The 19347-nt window shown below is 35.1% G+C and overlaps 1 protein-coding gene across 6 annotated transcripts in view; it reads left to right on the forward strand.

The window, feature by feature from the left end:
* The window catches only part of VPS13C (vacuolar protein sorting 13 homolog C), a 182616-nt gene that overhangs the window by 46383 nt on the left and 116886 nt on the right, over nucleotides 1-19347 (forward strand). For all 6 annotated transcript variants that reach the window (XR_016470280.1, XR_016470279.1, XR_016470281.1 and 3 more), the window contains 24 exons: nucleotides 848-1077; nucleotides 1523-1615; nucleotides 2482-2847; nucleotides 3481-3570; nucleotides 3978-4133; nucleotides 5024-5288; nucleotides 5880-6040; nucleotides 6484-6605; nucleotides 6844-7138; nucleotides 7577-7966; nucleotides 8900-9004; nucleotides 9544-9708; nucleotides 10058-10186; nucleotides 11603-11736; nucleotides 12141-12267; nucleotides 13448-13683; nucleotides 14015-14165; nucleotides 14709-14849; nucleotides 16212-16293; nucleotides 16378-16447; nucleotides 17239-17350; nucleotides 18148-18261; nucleotides 18391-18527; nucleotides 18789-18870. Coding sequence is in view for 3 of the 6 variants with exons in the window: in XM_090148714.1 (XP_090004840.1) it covers nucleotides 848-1077; nucleotides 1523-1615; nucleotides 2482-2847; nucleotides 3481-3570; nucleotides 3978-4133; nucleotides 5024-5288; nucleotides 5880-6040; nucleotides 6484-6605; nucleotides 6844-7138; nucleotides 7577-7966; nucleotides 8900-9004; nucleotides 9544-9708; nucleotides 10058-10186; nucleotides 11603-11736; nucleotides 12141-12267; nucleotides 13448-13683; nucleotides 14015-14165; nucleotides 14709-14849; nucleotides 16212-16293; nucleotides 16378-16447; nucleotides 17239-17350; nucleotides 18148-18261; nucleotides 18391-18527; nucleotides 18789-18870 (3953 nt within the window). In the remaining 3 variants the exon portion in view is untranslated. The remainder of the gene's footprint in view (nucleotides 1-847; nucleotides 1078-1522; nucleotides 1616-2481; nucleotides 2848-3480; nucleotides 3571-3977; nucleotides 4134-5023; nucleotides 5289-5879; nucleotides 6041-6483; nucleotides 6606-6843; nucleotides 7139-7576; nucleotides 7967-8899; nucleotides 9005-9543; nucleotides 9709-10057; nucleotides 10187-11602; nucleotides 11737-12140; nucleotides 12268-13447; nucleotides 13684-14014; nucleotides 14166-14708; nucleotides 14850-16211; nucleotides 16294-16377; nucleotides 16448-17238; nucleotides 17351-18147; nucleotides 18262-18390; nucleotides 18528-18788; nucleotides 18871-19347) is intronic.

The raw sequence follows: 19347 nt of genomic DNA on the forward strand, positions 1-19347 counted from the left end.
CTCAAGCCGTAGTTTACTGTGTGCAGTAGTAAATGCTTAATTGTTGTGTCGAGTAATGAAGTGCTCTCCAGCTGAACTAAATATTAAAATTTACTACTGTTGAAGTGTTTTTCTTTTTTCTTACCTATTTCTGCAAAGAAAGCATCCATAGAGTAAGATGGATTGTGTGGATAGTAGTTAAGAAAGTAAAAAGAAACAACTTGCTCTTCAAATATGAGAAGCAGTGAGTACCTTACACATCTGCAAGCTGAGAATTTTGGAACTATGTCCTGTTGTTTAAAAGCATGATAATTATATGTTATTTCAAAGTTGTGGAAAACTAAGTCAAGACTTTTTTGTTAAACACTGAAGTTATGGTATGATGAGAAATAGGTAAGAGATCATCTCTTAGTTGGGTTTTGTTTGAGTGATTGCCAGTCTTGCTTAGCTTTTGGTCAGACCTTTTTGGTTATGTGATCTGGCCTGTTCATCAGCTCCCTTTTTCTTTGGGGGATTTTGGCAGAGTGGTAGGAGTGAACCTTCTGTTTTATATTGTATCAGAAAAGAGTGATTTTTTTCAGCATGGCTTTATAGAGCCAGTGCTTAGACCAACTTCAGTATATTGAAACAGTTTTTTGAACAGTTTATTGAAATGGACAAAATGCCTCACCAATTTCCTGAATTCTGGGTGCTGTGTGGTTTTGGACTTTCAGTGAAATGCTACAGTATTTCTATAAAAGATGAGATGTTCATGAAATTCATACCTATAAAAGCTATGTAACAATTTCTGTGTGAAGATTAGATATTACGTATATAATAATGCTTTCAAGCCTTTCATATTCAAGATTGGTTTTACTTGTTTTCACAGAAACGCCTTTTCGGCCAAATATGAAAGTAAAAGCTGTGATCATGGATCCAGAAATTGTGTTTGTTGCTAATTTGACCAGCGCTGATGCCCCTGCCTTGAAAGTTTCCTTCCAATGTGACTTTTCTCTGACATCAGGAAAGCTTGCACAGAGGATGACTGCTCAAGTGAAGGACTTCAAAGTATTGGCTTGTGCTTTCCTCAGAGAAAAACAGGACAAGAATGTAACTAAGGTATGTAAGGTAACCAATGTATGAAAGATAATGAAGGTATGAAGGCTTGACTTCTGTAGCAAGAACTCTTAGTGGGCGTGTTGAACTGTAGAGATGGCCTGTGTAGTTAATTTTGCATGGGATATCTTTGCTTATATATTTAGAGTTCTTAAGGATTTGGGGGGCTTATGACTATACCTGCGTGTTGGATTTGTTTTTTTTTTAATGTATTTTTAATCTGTATTTAATTTTGTGAGTTTTAATCAGTACAAAAGAGCTCTAGTTCAACTTTGAAAGCTGGAATGAAGCACAGTAGTATAGAGCATAGTAATATAGAAAGAATGCTGTTCCTCTAAAACCACTTATTTATGTCATCATTATGGCCTATAGGATGAAAAAATACAAGTATTTTGAAAGGCTGGGATCCAAGAGCTACTTCACTGATTAAATTATATTTTTCACTCAGGTGTTACAACCATGTTCTTTGGTCATGGAAAATATGATGCATGTTTCAGGGTTGCAGACTGTGGTTGTAACAATAGAAGAGCTTACTATAAAGGTAAGTTGGATTATTAAAGCTGTCTTTGAAAGAAGACCTCTGTTTTCTCAAGGGAGTTATTGCTTAGACTTTTTTAATCTGTATATTCTTCTCCTAAACATTAGTTTTTCACAGCAGTTGAATTCTGGAAATAGGTGTTTCTATTTGTCAGAGCTGCTCTGTGTTGGGCAAATTATTACTTGTCTATTGTTTTGGCTGTTTCTTGGCAATATGGAGCGAACTCCAATATTTGATACTAAGATTCCTCCTATTAGTTTCTTCCAGTTTTATATAACAAGTGTTTTCTTTCCACCTCTACTGTTTTTTCTCTTCAGAGAGGCACTTGCAAACAAGTGTGTGCATAGAAGTACATATTAACTTAAGGCTCTTAATGTGATTTTCAGAATGGTATATATCGTGAAATACTGTGTTCTTAGTAGGTAAATTGTTGAGTGTATCTGTAGTAAAGGTCTTTATTCATATAATTTGCAAACACTTATAAATTCACTAATGATCATTTGTGTTCTGAATAAATGACTAGAGATGAAATCAGAAATTGGGAACAACAGTACATTTGCTTTAACTCCCTTGATGGCTGTACTGTTAATAAAGTGACGTTATATATAAGCATGTTGATATGCTTTTTTGTGAATATTATTCTTGAGCCTGTGGTATTCTGAGGGAGGAACTAGAAAATGTAGAAAAATGGGAGGTCCACGAATAGTTTCTGTTTGTTTGTCTTGAAACTTAAGTTACGTAACTTTTAAATGTCATCTGTGCTGCATGCCTGTATCAGGAGCTGAGGAATTATTTGCTATTTCCATCTATCGTGTTTTAAATGCTTGTCAGTTTAAAAATTTGTCAAGTGATGTTTGTTTGTTTTTAAGATCTCACCAATAATTCTGAATACTGTGGTGACCATTATGGCTGCCATAAAACCAAAAACAACAGAGGAGGATTCTAAAGGAGCAGCTGAAGTTCCTGAAGATTTGTGGCAAGTGAAGCCTATAGATCAGTGCAATGCTTGGTTTCTTGGTGTTGATGTAGCTACAGAAGCAACAGAAACTTTTAAGGACCATGAACATGCTGTGAAACAAGAGAAATTCGACATTGTAGTGAAATCTGTTCAGATGACCTTGGAATGTGGTCTGGGGCATCGTACTGTCCCTTTATTGTTAGTAGAATCTGTATTTTCTGGTGTCCTTAAGAACTGGTCCTCAATGATGGAAGTCTCTGCTGACATGTCACTGGAGGTTGGTACCATCAAATCATTAGCAGTTTATGGTAGGTGCAGAAATGTTTTAATTGTCAAGTAACTTGATTTTTGGTAGTTTCTGTGTGCTGAGCTAACATTGGTTTACACCATAATGCTCTGATTATTCTCAGTAGCCAAGCTGTGAGGTAGCTTGATGTGTGAACAGACTTCACACCCATAAAGCACTGCTGTACATGGAATCAATAAGAGACTCCAATGGCAGTTACAACTGTGGAATAATCTAGTCCTCACTGAAATAAGTGTTGAAGTTTCTTATCCCAAAACTACTCTCACAGATGTTGTAGGGGAGAGAACAGAGAATGCATATCAGCAAAAGATATTTATGATATTACTGGACTATCTGGCTCAGTTTTTCTACGAGCATGCTATATAGTCAGTGCTTTTTAAAGATAGTGTCAATAAAGAAAAATGTATGATATATTTCACTTGTATGTACTGATTTTTTTTTTTTTTAAGCTATTAAAAATTAATGCTAGAGCTCTGAAATGTGTATCAAAGATTGAGGAAGTTTTCGCTTTGTTTTCTTAATGTGATAGTATATTAATTGCTATAGGAAGGAATGTAGTTCTTTGTTTTTATATGCCATATTTAATTTTAATTCTTTCTTTAGATTCATTACTACAATGAAACGTATGCAGTATGGGAACCTCTAATTGAAAGAATTGAAGGAGGAAAGAAGCAATGGAGTTTAAAGCTGGAAGTATGTAAATGTACTAGAAACTATGTAAATACTAGGTTTGAGTAGAGAGCTGTTTTTTAATCATTTTATGTAATGGAACATTGACCTGATGCTGTTGCTTTGAATTTTACAAGTTTAAGTTCAGTCTGTTGACATCAGAAAGTTTTTCTGAATGAAGTTATTTGTGCAGTACACAGGCAGACTGTAGCATGTAACCCATGTGTTGTTAGAAAATGAAATAACTTGCCTTCAGAATTGGTATAAAACTTCCATGTTACTGATAAGTTTGTCTGAGATGTATCAGATTTACAAGGTTAAGTAGCTATTCCTTTGCTTGGAGAAGGTTTTAAGTGTAGTGCATGCTTTTTCCTGTTGTAACATAGGAGGAAAAATAGTTCAATGCATTCATAATGAAATTTTTCTTGTAGATGAAGACTAACCCTGTCCAAGAAAGAAGTTTGATGCCTGGAGATGATTTCATTGTTTTTCCTGAGCCACAAACTGCAGTTAACATCTCTTCAAAGGATACAATGAATATAACAATATCCAAATGTTGTCTTGCTGTATTCAGTAATTTAGCCAAGGTAAGCATGAAATTATTTGTCTCTGTAGAGGGTTTAGACCCGTGAAGATCTCTGTGCCGTTAGTCACAAGCTAGTCATTGTTCTACAGCCCTGACAAATGTTAGCGGGCATGGATGACAAATTTTAATGTGATAGCCCTTAAGGGTGAACGACAATGTGGTACTAGCTTTTGAAGAAGGCAATTTCTGTGTTAGAGGAACAGGTGTGCTTGTGTGCAGGACTGAGGGAGAAAAGATGAAAAGGAAGTAAATTTCCCTTAATACGTAAGAAAATGCACTGTAGGAAACCCTTACGTTAATTAGAGGGTTTTATTTCTATTCAGCCTGCTTCTTTTCTGTAAGATTGTAGCAGAGATCAAACCATTTGTACAGAAGTATCTTGTGTCCATTTTTTTTAACTTCCAGATGAACAACAGTTTATAAGCTAATACTTGCTATACTCTAAGCCTACACTGGAGATCAGCTAATATGGTTCTTGTGTAATAAAAAAGATGTTTGTAAGCCAAAGTTGTGGTAAACTACAAAGGATGGGGATGTGTTTGTGACTTCAATGTTGTGTCCCAGCTCATTTCATTTTCTTGTAAAGCCTGCTAACAACAACAAAAATCCTTATGCATGTATAATTATTGCGGTATCAACATTTACTGTAAGTTACCAAATGACAGAAAAATCTTATGAAAGTTGTCTTCCCTGAAGTAATACTTTGCATAATTACACATAGATATTTTTCCCTATATACGCTATAAATCTATATCTACATATGTAATTCAGAATGTTATTTGCTGGGCACTTTCTCTTTAAGACTTGAAATTTTCCATTTCTGTAGCTATTTATGTATGATTACATAATTATAATTAAGTTAATAATCACTATGAATGTTCTTAATTGCAGGCATTTTCAGAAGGGACTGCATCTACATTTGACTATTCCTTTAAAGATACAGCTCCTTTCATAGTGAAAAATGCCCTCGGTGTTCCTCTCAAAGTCTTTCCTGGCTCCAGTTTTCGAATTGTTAATTCAGCTGAAAAAGAAAACGTGCACTCTGTAGGAAGTGGTCAGAACATGGAACTGGAATACTTGGTTTTTGAAGCTCCTCAACGCAGAAAGCTGTCTGCCTTGTACCGACAGGAGAGCTCCATTTTCTCTTTAAATTTAGGTATTATGCTAGGGAACACTGTATGGTATAATATGTTGAGAATGGGAAAATGGGTGACTCGACTCAGTTAAATTCAGTAATGTCTGTTGTGTTAAAACTATTTTTGAGTACTGATGGCAATTTGGAAAAAAAAAAAATCCAAACAATCACAAGGCCTAGCATTGGCATGTTTAAGAAGGTAGAAATTCTAGTTATGGGAGTGCTGAGTACACTTTTTCTCTTAGCCCTTTGGATAAAATAGGTGTTTTACTATGGTCATTGATAAACTGTCTCGCAGATCCCTTGGACTTAACTCATTCAAAAAATACTTTTGTGTATTCTTTGATGTATTTCTTATGCAAATTATAACATTAAAAGTTAAGATCTTCAGGAGTGTTCTGCCTTGAAGCTTCAGTTTTCCCAGGTTCTCAAATACCACTTTAGGTTGTTTTTGCTAGAAGCCATCTCTCATACTTGTTATTGAATCTAGAGAAACTTGGATGTTGTTCTGTTCTTTAAAACTGTAGTATTAGTTATGTTTTGCATATTCTTTAAAACTGTAGTATTAGTTATGTTTTGCATAATTAACACTTGTATATTTTTATGGATTAGAACTGGAAGGATATGAAAGAGTGGTAAACATTCCCATTGGCAAACCAGGTCGTCGACTGTACAACATAAAAAGCCTTCTTGATGGTCATTCAGACTCTATCATTGTACAGATTGATGCTACAGAAGGAAATAAGGTTGTTACTGTACGATCTCCTCTGCAGGTAAACAAAAACAAAACCTGAAAGAAATGTTCTTCTGAGTGATTTTTTTTTTTGTTCTTCATGGGCATGTTTCGTTTGGTTTCATTTCTTTGAAATACTGCATTTCCCAAAAAGCTAATTAGAGACAAATTAAATAATTTACTGTATTTATTTTTTTATGTGTTTTATAAGATTTTTTTCTCTGAAAAATAAAAAGCTAGGTTTTTTTTTATTTGGCTTTTTAGTGTTGTGAACATTGAGATTGAATATGTACCTTTTATGTGAATTAACATTTTAAACATGTTTTTACAGTTCATGGAATTTAAAAGTTAACATAATCTTCTCATGTAGTTGCCTGTTGTTTTCTTTTTGAAGTGTATCTCTTACGTAGACACCCTTCCTAATTTTCCCTTCAGTAATTTTTACTAAACACATGTAACGAAAGCTTTATCTTTTGATCCTAGATTAAGAACCATTTCTCTATCCCATTTGTAATCTATAAACTGACTAGTGACTATAGATTGCTGGAGCCAATTGGCGCATCCAAGCCTGAAGAGGAATTTCATGTTCCTTTACATTCATACAGGTGTGTTTTCTTTTCTGTTCTATAGGGCTATTCTTTGCAATACTGATAAACAAGTATAGCATTACTGTGGAAGCTTAAATCTGCAGCTCTTCCTGATTGGGCAAAAAGAAAAAAAGTCTTCATTTGGTAATTACACAATGTGCTGCAAAATTCCTGCAGAATGTTAGCAGTTACTTAGAACTGGTTGATGTTAGCTGTCAACGTGCGGTTGTGTACCGTTCCTGTCCTCTTTCCATAGGTGTCATCTGTATGTTAGACCAACGGGAATTTTAGAGGGTCAGTTTAGAGAGTCCACAACTAACACTGCCTGGAGAGAAGAGCTACATAGGAGCAATGAAGTAAAGTGTTTGTTACAATGTCCGGCCACCGAGAAAAATTTCTTGCCTCTAATAGTCAGCACAACAGCAGTACCCGATCAGTTAAACCATATTTCAGCATATGGAGAGGAGTGGGATCCTGCCTATATTATCCACCTTCACCCTACACTGACTGTGAGGAACCTTCTGCCATACTCCTTGAGATATTTACTGGAGGTAAGTGCAGAGTAGTTCAGTGTTGCTGCACATTGTAGCATGATTGTAAAATCCATTTGAAATCATAGAGGAGGGAGGGAACTGGGTCAGGGGATACGGTGGAATTGGTTTGTCATCTTGACATCTTGCAGGATAGTAAAGACTAGACAAGTGAAGTGCAGTTGACCCTGGATTGTTCATAGGATCAGGCTCAAATAAGTGATTGGATGTTGTGACATGGTGCTAAAAATATCTAAAAAATGAGCATCCTGCAAGAGAAGAATAAAATGCTGTTTTGTGAATGTGTACGTTTTATGTCTTAACAGCCTAATTTGTCCTTTATAATTTTATAAAGGCAACAGCAGGGAACAGCAGAAGCTTGTGAATTGCTGGAAGGGATATAATTTTATTATAATTTATTATTATATTACTAAATCTATTATTATTATTTTATTGCAGGGAACAGCAGAAGCTCATGAATTGCTGGAAGGGAGTGCTGCAGATGTTTTTCATTCCAGAATCAATGGGGAAATAATGGAGCTTGTGTTGATGAAATACCAAGGCAAAAACTGGAACGGCCATCTTAAAATTCATGAAGGGATGCCTGAATTTTTTTCAGTATGTTTTACATCACATTCTGCAACAGTGATGACAGTGGACTTGTACATACATATCAGGCGAATTGGAAGTCGTATGATCCTGTCTGTCTTCAGTCCATACTGGATAATCAACAAAACTTCTCGTATTCTTCAGTATCGAGCTGAAGACATTCATGTGAAGCATCCGGCAGAATACAGAGATATTGTTCTGTTCTCCTTCAAGAAGAAAAATATTTTCAGTAAAAATAAGGTATGCTTATTTTAGGTGGGGGTTGTACTTTGAAAACATGCTGTTAAGAAGAAAAGGAATCTGTATTCCTTACCTACTTACTCTCTTCATTCCAAGCGACATAAAACTTCAGGAAAATGTATTGGGTGGTGGTTGGTTGGTTTTTTGTTTTTGTTTGATTTCGTTTCTGCTTTATCATTAATTATACATTTAGAAGGCTAATCACACTTCATTAGAAGACTAAGTATGTAGAATAGACTTACTGTCTGCATGCTTTCCCAGCCCTTTCTGGATGTTGTGCTGCATACAGTCAGCTAACTTTACTCTCAATGAGAATCTGTTTGATGATATAGAGTAGGTAGGGACTGCAGTGTCAGTGGGGACCCTCCTAGTTTACCTGCCAGAAAACTCTTCCCTTAGGGAGAGGATGGAGGATGTAAATTGGAAGTGAATATTCCTATGGAGGTATTTTCCACTAAATAACAAGGAATCACAAAATTATCTTAATTATCTTCACCATTTAACATGCCTAATGTAAATATTCTGTCCAGTGTTAAACAGACATACTTTGTTTGACAGGGTATTTGCCTGTCATATGAAGAGTACTGTAGCAGTAGATGTATTCTTTTTTTCTTCAGATGACTCCTCTTTCCCTCTCAATGTTTTTTTACTCGTGGTTGAAGAAACAGTTTGACCAAGTGCTATTTTATTCCATTCACCCCCCCCTTCAAGTTGGTAAAGCACCACAAAATAGTATTTTTTCCATGTTTGCACGTGCTCTTGTAAATGAACAGTGATACTAAGTGCTTAAGCTTATTTTAGTTTACTGAAGGATTTAAAAGCACTTAAATGTGTTTTTGATACCGTTCCGTGTCATATAGTAGCACTCCATAATGTATGAACTGTAAAATTAATTTATTGAAGCGCTTTCCATGTTCCCTTTTTTGTGTGTAGATCCAGTTATCTATTTCAACAAGCACTTGGTCCAGTAGCTTTTCCCTTGATACTGTAGGAAGCTACGGATGTGTCAGGTGTTCAGCTAAGAGCATGGAGTATCTGGTAAGAAAGTTCTTCTGTGTTTTATGGGTCTCTTGGGGCACTTGTTTTTCTCTGTTTGAGGCTTTTGTTTCACTAGTTTTTAAATCAAACCTCAAAATGAAAATTAACCAATTCCTGTTATATAAGGTCTTTTGAGATTATAGTATTGAATTTTAATACTGAAGACACAAGTGTCACTTGTTGAAAACTCAAAGCTTTTGGGGTTACTTAGAGCCTGACTTAGCAACTTCATCTGAAGTACCTCTGAAGCTACACAGAATAAAAAATAAAAATTAAAATAAAAAAAAGACACAAAAAAATACTACCTGAGGCTCCTGCTAAACTGATACTATATGCTACCAAATACTACAGCTAAAACTATCCTTTTTGCCTTTGGACTAATCATGTTGTATAATGCACTTCTTCATTCTCATGTTCAGAGGTGTTCAGAACTAGCTAGCCTTTGTAATTAATTTAACACGGGCTTTTCTTTTCATCCATCATGACTTTTCTCTTAATTTTCCTGTTGGTTGTTTGAACCAATTTTCCTTGTTTAACAGGTTGGAGTCAGTATCAAAATGAGCAGTTTTAACCTTACAAGGATAGTTACCTTCACTCCATTCTACACGATAGCAAACAAATCTTCTCTGGAACTAGAAGTTGGTGAAATTGGTCCTAATGGTTCTTTTCCAACAAACAAATGGAATTATATCTCATCTTCAGAGGTAATTTTTGTTTTGCTTCCTTTGGATGTTATCAGAGATAAATAGCAAATAGCAGGTCTTTAGCTGTCATCTAAGAAAATAACATCTCTGTCAATGCTCTGTCTCCTCTGTTGCTGTGACATGGACTCTTCACATATCTCAGGTCGTGGTGAGCAGCACAGGTGACATATATTGGGTAAATTAAGTCTTTCAACTTAGGTAACTTATTAAATGTACACAGTATGTCTATCACTAGGAACTGGGGTAAGAGCCTAAGGCAAATAAGTTCGTCATACAAGGCTACTTACTACTGATTTACTATGTTGAATACATATGAGCTGTAAGTGATTGCGTATCTCTTGTTTTACAGTGTCTTCCATTCTGGCCTGAAAACTCATCTGGTGAACTTTGTGTAAGAGTAGTTGGCTTTCATAGTGTGTCCAAACCATTCCTCTTTCAAGTCCCAGATAATGGCACTCTGTTGAGGCTGGAAGAATTGGTGAGACTACTACTCTTTCTGGTCCATGCTTAATACTTTATTTTAGTTTTGTAGTATTGAACTTAATGCAGCTTGACTCTTAGAGATGACTGAGATAGACGCCTTCTACTTTAAGGTCTTGGCGCATCACACTTCAGTTCTGTTTCATAGAAAAGATTGTGAATCGTGTTGATGATGTTCTCAGAGTTTTCATAGCTGTTGGAAGCAGTCAAGGTGATATGGTTTTTGACAAGCTCATAGGATGCTCAACTGCTATTCAATTAAAAATGATCTTTTACACTTATTCATTTGATGAATGACTTGAGTATTTTTTTGTTTCATTTTTAAGGTAACTATCCTAAAATACAATGTCTGTCATGTTTTCTCAATGAGAAAAGAAGAGCTCATGAATAAACTTACAATTGAATTAGTTAAATCTTAATTATTTCAGAGTTCAGCTTCTTCTACCATTAGTGAATTAGTGAACATGCATGTAAATGTGGCATGTTCAGGTGAGTCTTGGGAGATAACGCTCTATTATAGTTAGCTGAAATACAGTCGAACGTGAAGATAACCTATCTCCAGCTTTGCTGAAGCAGCTGGAAAGTGTTTTCAGAGCAAGATGTCATCAGTATTCTAAAATTCTGTTGGCACGCTTTTTATTTTATTTACTATTCTAAGACAATAGATAGCTCAGATTTGCAAGATAGTCTTCTCTAGGTCTTATAGTGAAGTTTTATGCTGTCTTTAAAGGGGTAAATGTTTTTCCTTATATGCCTTTGTGAGCTGGAGAATGTGTAGGATTCCTTTCAGAAGCAGATGTGTTCCATTCCACAGCTACCCTTAGTGCAGCCTTTCAGCATAGAAGAAAAAACTGAGCTGTACACATTTTGGTTGTGTCATTGTATTAGAGATATACTGGAGGAAAGCAGGATATTGAAAGCTGTTATGAGAGACTCAGTGTGATTTGTTTAGAGATTTATTCAATAGAAATATTCTGCTTAGTGATCAGTTGTTAATCTACGATTGCTGAATTTATCATACATTTTAAGAACTATGATGCAGTCATCTAGACTCCTGTCTTTCAGTTTTGTAAAATTTATGGAAGGAAATGTCTGCCTATTGGTTTTACTAAGTGTAGCCAAATATAGTAATTTTTAAAAAATGTTACACATCTGATTTTAAAAGCCATTTTTCTTACAATCAGAGTATAAATTTTAATTTAAACCTACAGATATTTTGTGAATGCTACAAATGTCTTAATTAAGCCACTACGTGTGTTTGATGTTACTGTTACTAGATAATATGGAATAAGTTTCCTTTTTTTGTTTGTAAGAGACCCATGGAAGACTGATATAAAAGTAATAATTTAGCCTCTTCTACTTTGAATGTATGCATAGAGCAAATACTGAACTTTCTCTCTAACTTTTACTCCAGACAGGGGGCTTATTGGTAGAGGTGAATGTGTCAGAGCACTCTACTCTTATAAGCTTCTCAGATTACCATGAGGGAGCTGCCCCAGCTCTTATTGTTAACCATACTTCATGGGACTCCCTCAGATATAAACAGAGGTATGTGAAAGAAACAGTTCACTGATAATTATTTAGAGTGGATATCCTTTGAGAAGAAAGTAATAGTTCTCTTTTACCATTATGGTAAATAATAATGTTTTCAATAAAAAGTAATAATAATGAAAAAGCTATATCATTCATTTAATGAAGTATTCTTTACCTGCTATTAAGCAGTTAGTACTGTTTGAGAAACTGGAGAAGATAAAGTGAGAGTATAGGCCATATTCACCGAGAGCCTAGCTACAGCTTGGAGATGATCACCTATGCCCTTCATGCCTCACCTCCAGGAGGCTGGATCAGAAGAGTGTATGGTACCATAACATGTTGTGTTACTTTAAACAGTGATCTTTAAACAAGGAATTATATAATCTTTATTTTAATTTTATTATTATTTTAAACTGCAGTGGATTACAGGAGGAAATGGAGTTGAAACCAAAGCAAGTATGCCTGTTTGCGTGGACAGATCCAACTAAAACAAGAAAATTGGCTTGGAGCTACACTCAAAGCTTTGGTGAACATGATCTACTGAAGGTAAATCTCAGAAAGGGAGAAGTAAATGCTGAAACAGACTAGGACTGTAAGAAGTCTAATATTTTCAGAGTGAAAGTTTCTTCAGTACCTTGGCATTTCTATCTTGTCCTCCAGCAGATCCTGTTCTCAGTTAAACAAGTTTTTAGATTGATAGGGATAGAGGATTTCATACAGTTTCCAAACTGTTTTCACCATGCTTTCCTCAGATATTAAAGAAGAGCAGTGAAGAGCTATGGCTATAGAAGTATCTATATAATACAAAGGACAGCATAAATCACTATAAGCAATGGTGCATTTGGGTTAAATATTTCCCCAGAGCTCTAGGAAAAACTCTGTGACTGGCTTCCTTGTGAGAAATGCTTGCTTGGAATAGAAAACTGGGTTTCAGCAAGAGGTATTTGTAGTGTTTCTAGCTCCCCCAATATTAAAATATTGTTAAGTGGGTGCAGAAGACAAACGATTCTGTTGAAAATGAGTGAGGAGGTGGGGGAGGCTAACTGCAGTCAGAGGTAAATCTAGGATAAGACTAATCAGGTATTCTGTTAAGTAACGGGGAAGCAAGCATTTACCATGTAACCACTTTCTTGAGTCAGATTTTCTACATTTATTTTAAATTATATTTATTTAGTTTGCATGAAAACTTATTTCCTTCGTATATCATTATGATTATGTTTGCATGACTTTTAAGAAGGGGATTTTTATCTGTGCCACTTGTGCCTCACAAAGTAACAAATGAGAAATCTCTGCATTTGAAGTTTTGAACTCTTTTTAATCATGTCTCTCTTTACTGTTTTATGGTATGCAGTTTAATGTATTCTGTCCCCATAACGTAGGATTCTAAGTTGTTCCCTTTTCTGCAAAGGGCTTTGTTTACTAATCATTGTCGAAGTTCTTCTCACTAGCTACTATTGCTACAGTTCAAAAGCACTTAAAAATAAATGAAAAAAGGGGAGGAAAAAAAAAAAAGAAAAGAAAAAAACCAGCCAGCTTCTTCTCATTACAGCGTTTTGAGATGCCACATGCCTTGAAATCAGTGTGGTGCAGTAAACTGAATTAACAACAGAAAATTATTTTATTTCTGGTTTACTTGTGTGTACCAGTAAACTTGTTGCTGTATGTATACAAACAAACATCGTGGGTTTACTCCTGTAATATATTATGTTATTGTTTTCCAATACAGGATGAATGTGGGCAATTTCCATATAATGCAAATACTCAGATACACTGGGTTTCCTTCCTGGATGGTCGCCAACGAGTGCTGCTCTTCACAGATGATGTTGCGTTGGTTTCCAAAGCATTACAAGCTGAAGAGCTAGAGCAACCTGACCAAGAAATAACCTTGTCAATTCACAGTCTGGGACTTTCTCTTGTTAACAACGAAAATAAAAAAGAAATCTCTTACATAGGAATTACTAGGTAGCGCACATAGAGGCCTAAATATTTCTTTGAGTACTCAAAAATTTGACAGTATATGGTAAATTTAGCAGTGTGGTTGAATCGATAGGAATGTCTTGTCTATGTGATTAATATGGGTGAAACCTTTTACGCAAATTGAAGTTCTGCCTTTCTTCCTGTTGTGCAATTTACTTAAATGGGATATGCTTGCTTTTTTTCTTAGCTTCTATAGAAAAGCAAATAATAGTTCATTCAGGCCTGAAAAATGAGGATAGCATCTTTTTATGTGGCTTGTATGTATAAGAAAGGCTTAAGTATTTTTAAATGGTTAACCTTGTTGTATGTCTTGCAGTTCTGGTGTTGTCTGGGAAGAAAAACGGAAGCAGAAATGGAGGCCGTTTAATCAAAAACAAATAAACCTATTGGAACAAGCTTATCAAAAGTATATTTCTAAGACTGCTTTCCAAGCTCCAGGTTGGCATAAACTAGACAGCGCTACAGAGGTATGTTTCGAGTTCCATCATTTAAATGACTGTAGCACCTAAATGACAGTGAGAATACTTGCATTTTGTTAATTAAGGATAGATGACCAATTAAAAAATACTCAATACGTGAAGCAAACTTTATATTGGAATAGTTTTGTGTTCTATTAAGTAAAAAATCTTGTTCTGATGTAACATTGAGACAATATTGATGTATTTCCTGTCTACTTATTACTAAGTAAGAGAGAATCTGTCAGAATCAGGGGTAGAAGCATCAACTGGGAGATGAGATAGCATCCTCAGTTACACCAATGTGTGCTGAATAACTACTAAGATAACACAGACCCTTTTGGTTTGAACAATTGAAGTTGCATGTAATGTGCTTGTCAAAATAACTGATTTTCTTTCCATGCAAATACTTAATTTGAGTAATTTCAATAATACATATGATCATGATATAATGAATAATGCAGGTGTTACGTACTGGTTTGTTGGTTGGTATTATGAAATGTTCTTTATCCTCAAGCTTTATTAAATGATACACTTGCTCTGTACTATTCCCAGGTGAATTTTAGTAAGGTCCCGATGGAAATGCGCCTCCCAGTTAGATGCAGCATCCGACGTAACTTCCTATCAGGAATTCAAGTTGAATTCAAACAATCACCTCACCAAAGAAGCTTACGGGCTCAATTGTATTGGCTACAGGTACGATCTTTCCTCATGTTCTATATAGTAAGCACTTAAGATTTTATTGTATTCATATATCTATATGAAGAGGTATCTCCAAATCTAATGTATATCAGAGAATCACAGAATTGCGGGGGAATCTGAAGATCATGAAGTTCAGCCCTCCTGCTAAAGCAGATTCCCTATGGTAGGTTGTGTAGTGAAGTGTTCAGATGGATCTTGAATATCTTCAGAGAATCCGCAACTTCTCTGGTCGTCCTGTTCCAGTGCTCTGTCACTCTCAGAAGTTCTTCCTTGTGTCTGTATGGAACTTGCTGTGTTCCAGTTCTTTCCCATCGGCCCGTGTTCTTTTGTGCACAGCACAGAAAAGAGTCTGGCCCCATCCACTTGATGGATAATATGACTCTCTGCCCTCTTCAGGGTAGCTGAAGTGATATAAATATTCATTGGTGGAAAACAACCCTATCCTGTCATTTGGTGCAGTATGGAAAAGATTGCACAAAATTATGGATTAGCATAAAACAGGGCCCTAAAATGGAAAGTGTGTTTCTAAAGAAAGTTTATAGATGAAGAAAAAATAAACAACCTTTTTCAAAATTTATCGTAGTTGCTTCTGTACAGTCATAGTTTGTATATAGTCATGTAACATGTAACTTTAGATAGTGTACCTGGAGAATCAGAGCTCTTTGTATACAAAAGGGACCAACCTATTGGAAAGCAGACAATGGACACTAAACCAATATCTAGCAGTTTATCTGTACACAAGTTTAGCAGTGAATTAACATTCAGTATTTGTAGCTGACCAGCATACTCCAGTTGATGCTATGAGTGCTGATACATGAACAAGAATACCCGTAGATTGTTTGAGCAGGTACTTCTGAGAAGTGCTTTGTGTTAGAGGAAAATATTGAGGAGGATAGCGATCAACTTCATCAGCTCTGGCTGCTCTTTAGAGCCTTGCACAAAGGAGGCACTCATCAAAGACCCTGTTGATACTTTTTCTAACCAGCTGCTGGGGAAGATTTTTTTCTATCGTTCTTTTGTATTTTGTTTTTATTTTGTGTGAAGGTGGTACTTGTTATTAGAGTCAAACATACCATCAGCTACAGATCCTCTAACTGTGTGTGTGAAATTCCATAAGCATCCCTTTGCAACAGTTCCAATCATTAGATCTTCTAGTACTTAAAAAGTAACTTCTCAAAATTACTGCAGCAAAATCTACTTTCCCTTTCTCCTGCCCCTAAGAAGAATGGGAAGGAGTATGAAAACAACACTGAAGTATATTTAAAAAAAAGGGATTTCTCCAGGCCGTCTAAAACTGAAATGGTCTTTGATTATTGTGGTATTAAAACAGAAGTCTAATTAATATGATAATTTTAGGTTGATAATCAGTTACCAGGATCGATGTTCCCTGTCGTGTTTCACCCAGTAGCCCCTCCCAAGTCAATTGCTTTGGATTCAGGTAAGTGAAAACCTTTAATGATACCAGAATTACGCAGCCTTGAATATAGTAGCTTGACAATTTATTTTTTATTTTTTGTTTCAGAACCAAAACCGTTCATTGACATCAGTGTTATCACTAGGTTTAACGAATACAGCAAAGTGCTGCAATTCAAGTGAGTGTAATCGTGTTGTAATGCATCTTTAGAGATCTTTAATTCTTTTTAAAGTGAACATTGTTTAGCAGTGGGATTGTCTATCCAAAACTACTGACTTGGATTGAGTTTTAAATGTCTGTAGTGGAAAAAAATGTTTTAAAATATTTATTTTAGAAAGTAAGAATTGGCCTTGTTAACTGTTAAGGAAGTTCTTTACTAATCAGAATGATGTACATCTTCAACTGAAACATCAGGGTTGCATCTCTGCATATTTGCTATACAGGGCTTGGTTTATTTGGTGCTCTAACAACGGACAACTAATTCAGTCTCTAATGTAGGTCAAGACAGTATTTTACTGTGAAATATATCTTCTCTAGTTAATATGTCTGTGTGTTCATTTGAGTTCTTGTACTATGGAATGAGATGAAAATATTCTAATGGTTACTTATAAGTTTTTGTACCTGGCTAATATAGGTGTAATATTTGAGGATGGTCAATTTTATTGAAGTAAATATTCAATAATATGACTTACAGAGGAAGGCAGCTGGATAAGAGGAACAAATATGTTACAGCAGAGCACACAAAATCATAAAGTACAAAATTAAAATTACTGATAGCTGGTATTTTTAGGTCAATTTTGAACAATTTGCAGTATAGCAACGTATAATTTCACACTGTATCCTAACTGTAAATATGTAGTTAATACTGCTTTTTTAATAAGTAGTATTGAATAACCAAACCTCAGTTACTTGTTCAAGTTTAGTTTAAATTCCGGATGCTTTCACACACTGTTCATTTTCCCATTTTAGGTACTTCATGGTTCTTATCCAGGAAATGGCGCTGAAAATCGACCAAGGGTTCTTAGCAGCACTTATTGAACTTTTCACTCCATCTACAGATCCAGAAACTGAAAGACAGAGGGTAATGTGATTCTTACTGCAATACATCCTTATGGGCCTACGTGATTTTCTGAATATTTTAGTGAATATTGCATTGGAGAACAGTGAATGAAGAGATTTAATAAAATAATTGTCTGCGAAGCATTGGGATTTCCATTGTCATTTAGGGTTGGGTATTACTAACAGACAAGTTTGAGTAACTGATACAGTGGTGTGTGTAATTGTTTTCTCTTTTAAGGTTTGATTGTTTGACATGGTTGTTTCAGCTGTGGCTGCAAAGTGTTAAGGGTGGTAGATTAAGGTTAAAGTATATAGAGTAATCGTTTAACTGACTTGTCAGTAGTGATGTGTAACTGGAAAGTGATTTTTTCTTACAAATGTTATCTTCAGATGCGTTATCTAAAATTCTGATCTGGTGAGGAAATACAAAAATACAAGTGACCACAGGAAGTTAGTTACTTTACTAATATTTCTAAATTAATATGGAAGTAATACCTGTTAGTGATTTAGAAATAGAAGGACGTATCAAGTGATCAAGAAGGATTAAAAAGTCACAGAAATTTTTATGTTTACCCTTTTAAGGGAAAAGACTTGGTGTTACTGCAGTCTGGGGTGCAAAAGCAAGTAGCCCATTTCCAGTTTTGGGGTCGCTCACCATTTAGTTAGCTTGCTGTTTTGCTACACGATTGTTCTTCGTGCTGGCTTTTATTCATATATTGACATGTTTATGTGTAGTATGTATATGCTTGAATGTTTTTTCTACTGTTACATATGTTGATAACCTTCTGTTCAATTTTCTTTCTTTTTAAATTAAAATAGTCTAAACTAATTCAGCAAGATGTGGATGCACTTAGCACTGAACTAATGGAGACTTCCTTAACAGACTTGTCAATGCTGAGCTTTTTTGAGCTTTTTCATATTTCTCCAATTAAGGTATGTAATAGATGATTTGGGGTAATAAGATAATTGATAAAAATAATTTCTTTGTTCTTTATGGTAAAGTAGATGGTGTAATTGACCTTCTGGATGAACTTGTTGATTTTACTAATTCCTTCTTTACAGTTGCATTTGAGTCTGTCTCTGGCTTCTGGTGGAGAAGCATCAGAAAAAAGTGAAGAAATGATAGCCATCCATTCTCTGAATTTACTGTTGAAAAGTATTGGGGCTACTCTAACAGATGTGGATGATCTTATTTTCAAGTAAGCCAAAGAAGTATTTTTATTTTAATAATTTCAAAAAATATGTACTATACACTTTTATTAGAAGGTCTGTATTAAACTTTGCTGATTGTCACTAGTACAAAAGGATGGAAAAGGACGAATGCCGGAGTGGTGTTTTCTTCTCTTTTTCAAGGGAATATAGCTTCAAGTTTATCTCAAGTAAAAGACAAACAAATGAAAAACCAGAGTAAGAGTACTTATTGGTAATGTTTAATTACTTCACAATTGTTTGTCTTTCAGACTTGCGTACTTTGAAATTAAATATCAGTTCTACAAGAGAGACCAACTGATGAAGAGAGCTGTTAGGCATTATAGTGAACAGGTAGGTTTTAATCAAGCCTTTGTATAAAATATTGAAATAAGAAATAATTGTCTTTACAGAATGTGGAAAATAGGAAAGAAAAGATGAATGAAAGCTACCAATTTTTTTTTTCCCCTAAGTTCATTGTACTGAAGTAGGAATTTGGAGGCATTATTGAAACATAATTACAAAATCCTCCTGAAAATATGTTGAAGAAATATAAGTAGTTTTTTTCTTTCTGTCTGTACATTTATTCACCACAGTGTTCTGTTAGTTATCCATAAATAAACTGTACCTCTTACATTAGCCAGTCTTCTCACAACAGAAATACTTGCTTCAGTACTCCTTACTTGGGTAGTCAGTCAAAGAAATTTATCACCCTTATTTACTATTTACCCTTTTATTACTATTATTATTTACCCTATTTATCACCCTTATTTACTTATTGTTACTATGTAACAGCAGCCATTAAAGCTGTTCTGGATTGTTTGTTGTTGA

This window comes from Phasianus colchicus, chromosome 12 (assembly GCF_987193195.1).
Source record: "Phasianus colchicus chromosome 12, bPhaCol1.hap1.1, whole genome shotgun sequence".
Taxonomy (NCBI): Eukaryota; Metazoa; Chordata; class Aves; order Galliformes; family Phasianidae; genus Phasianus; species Phasianus colchicus.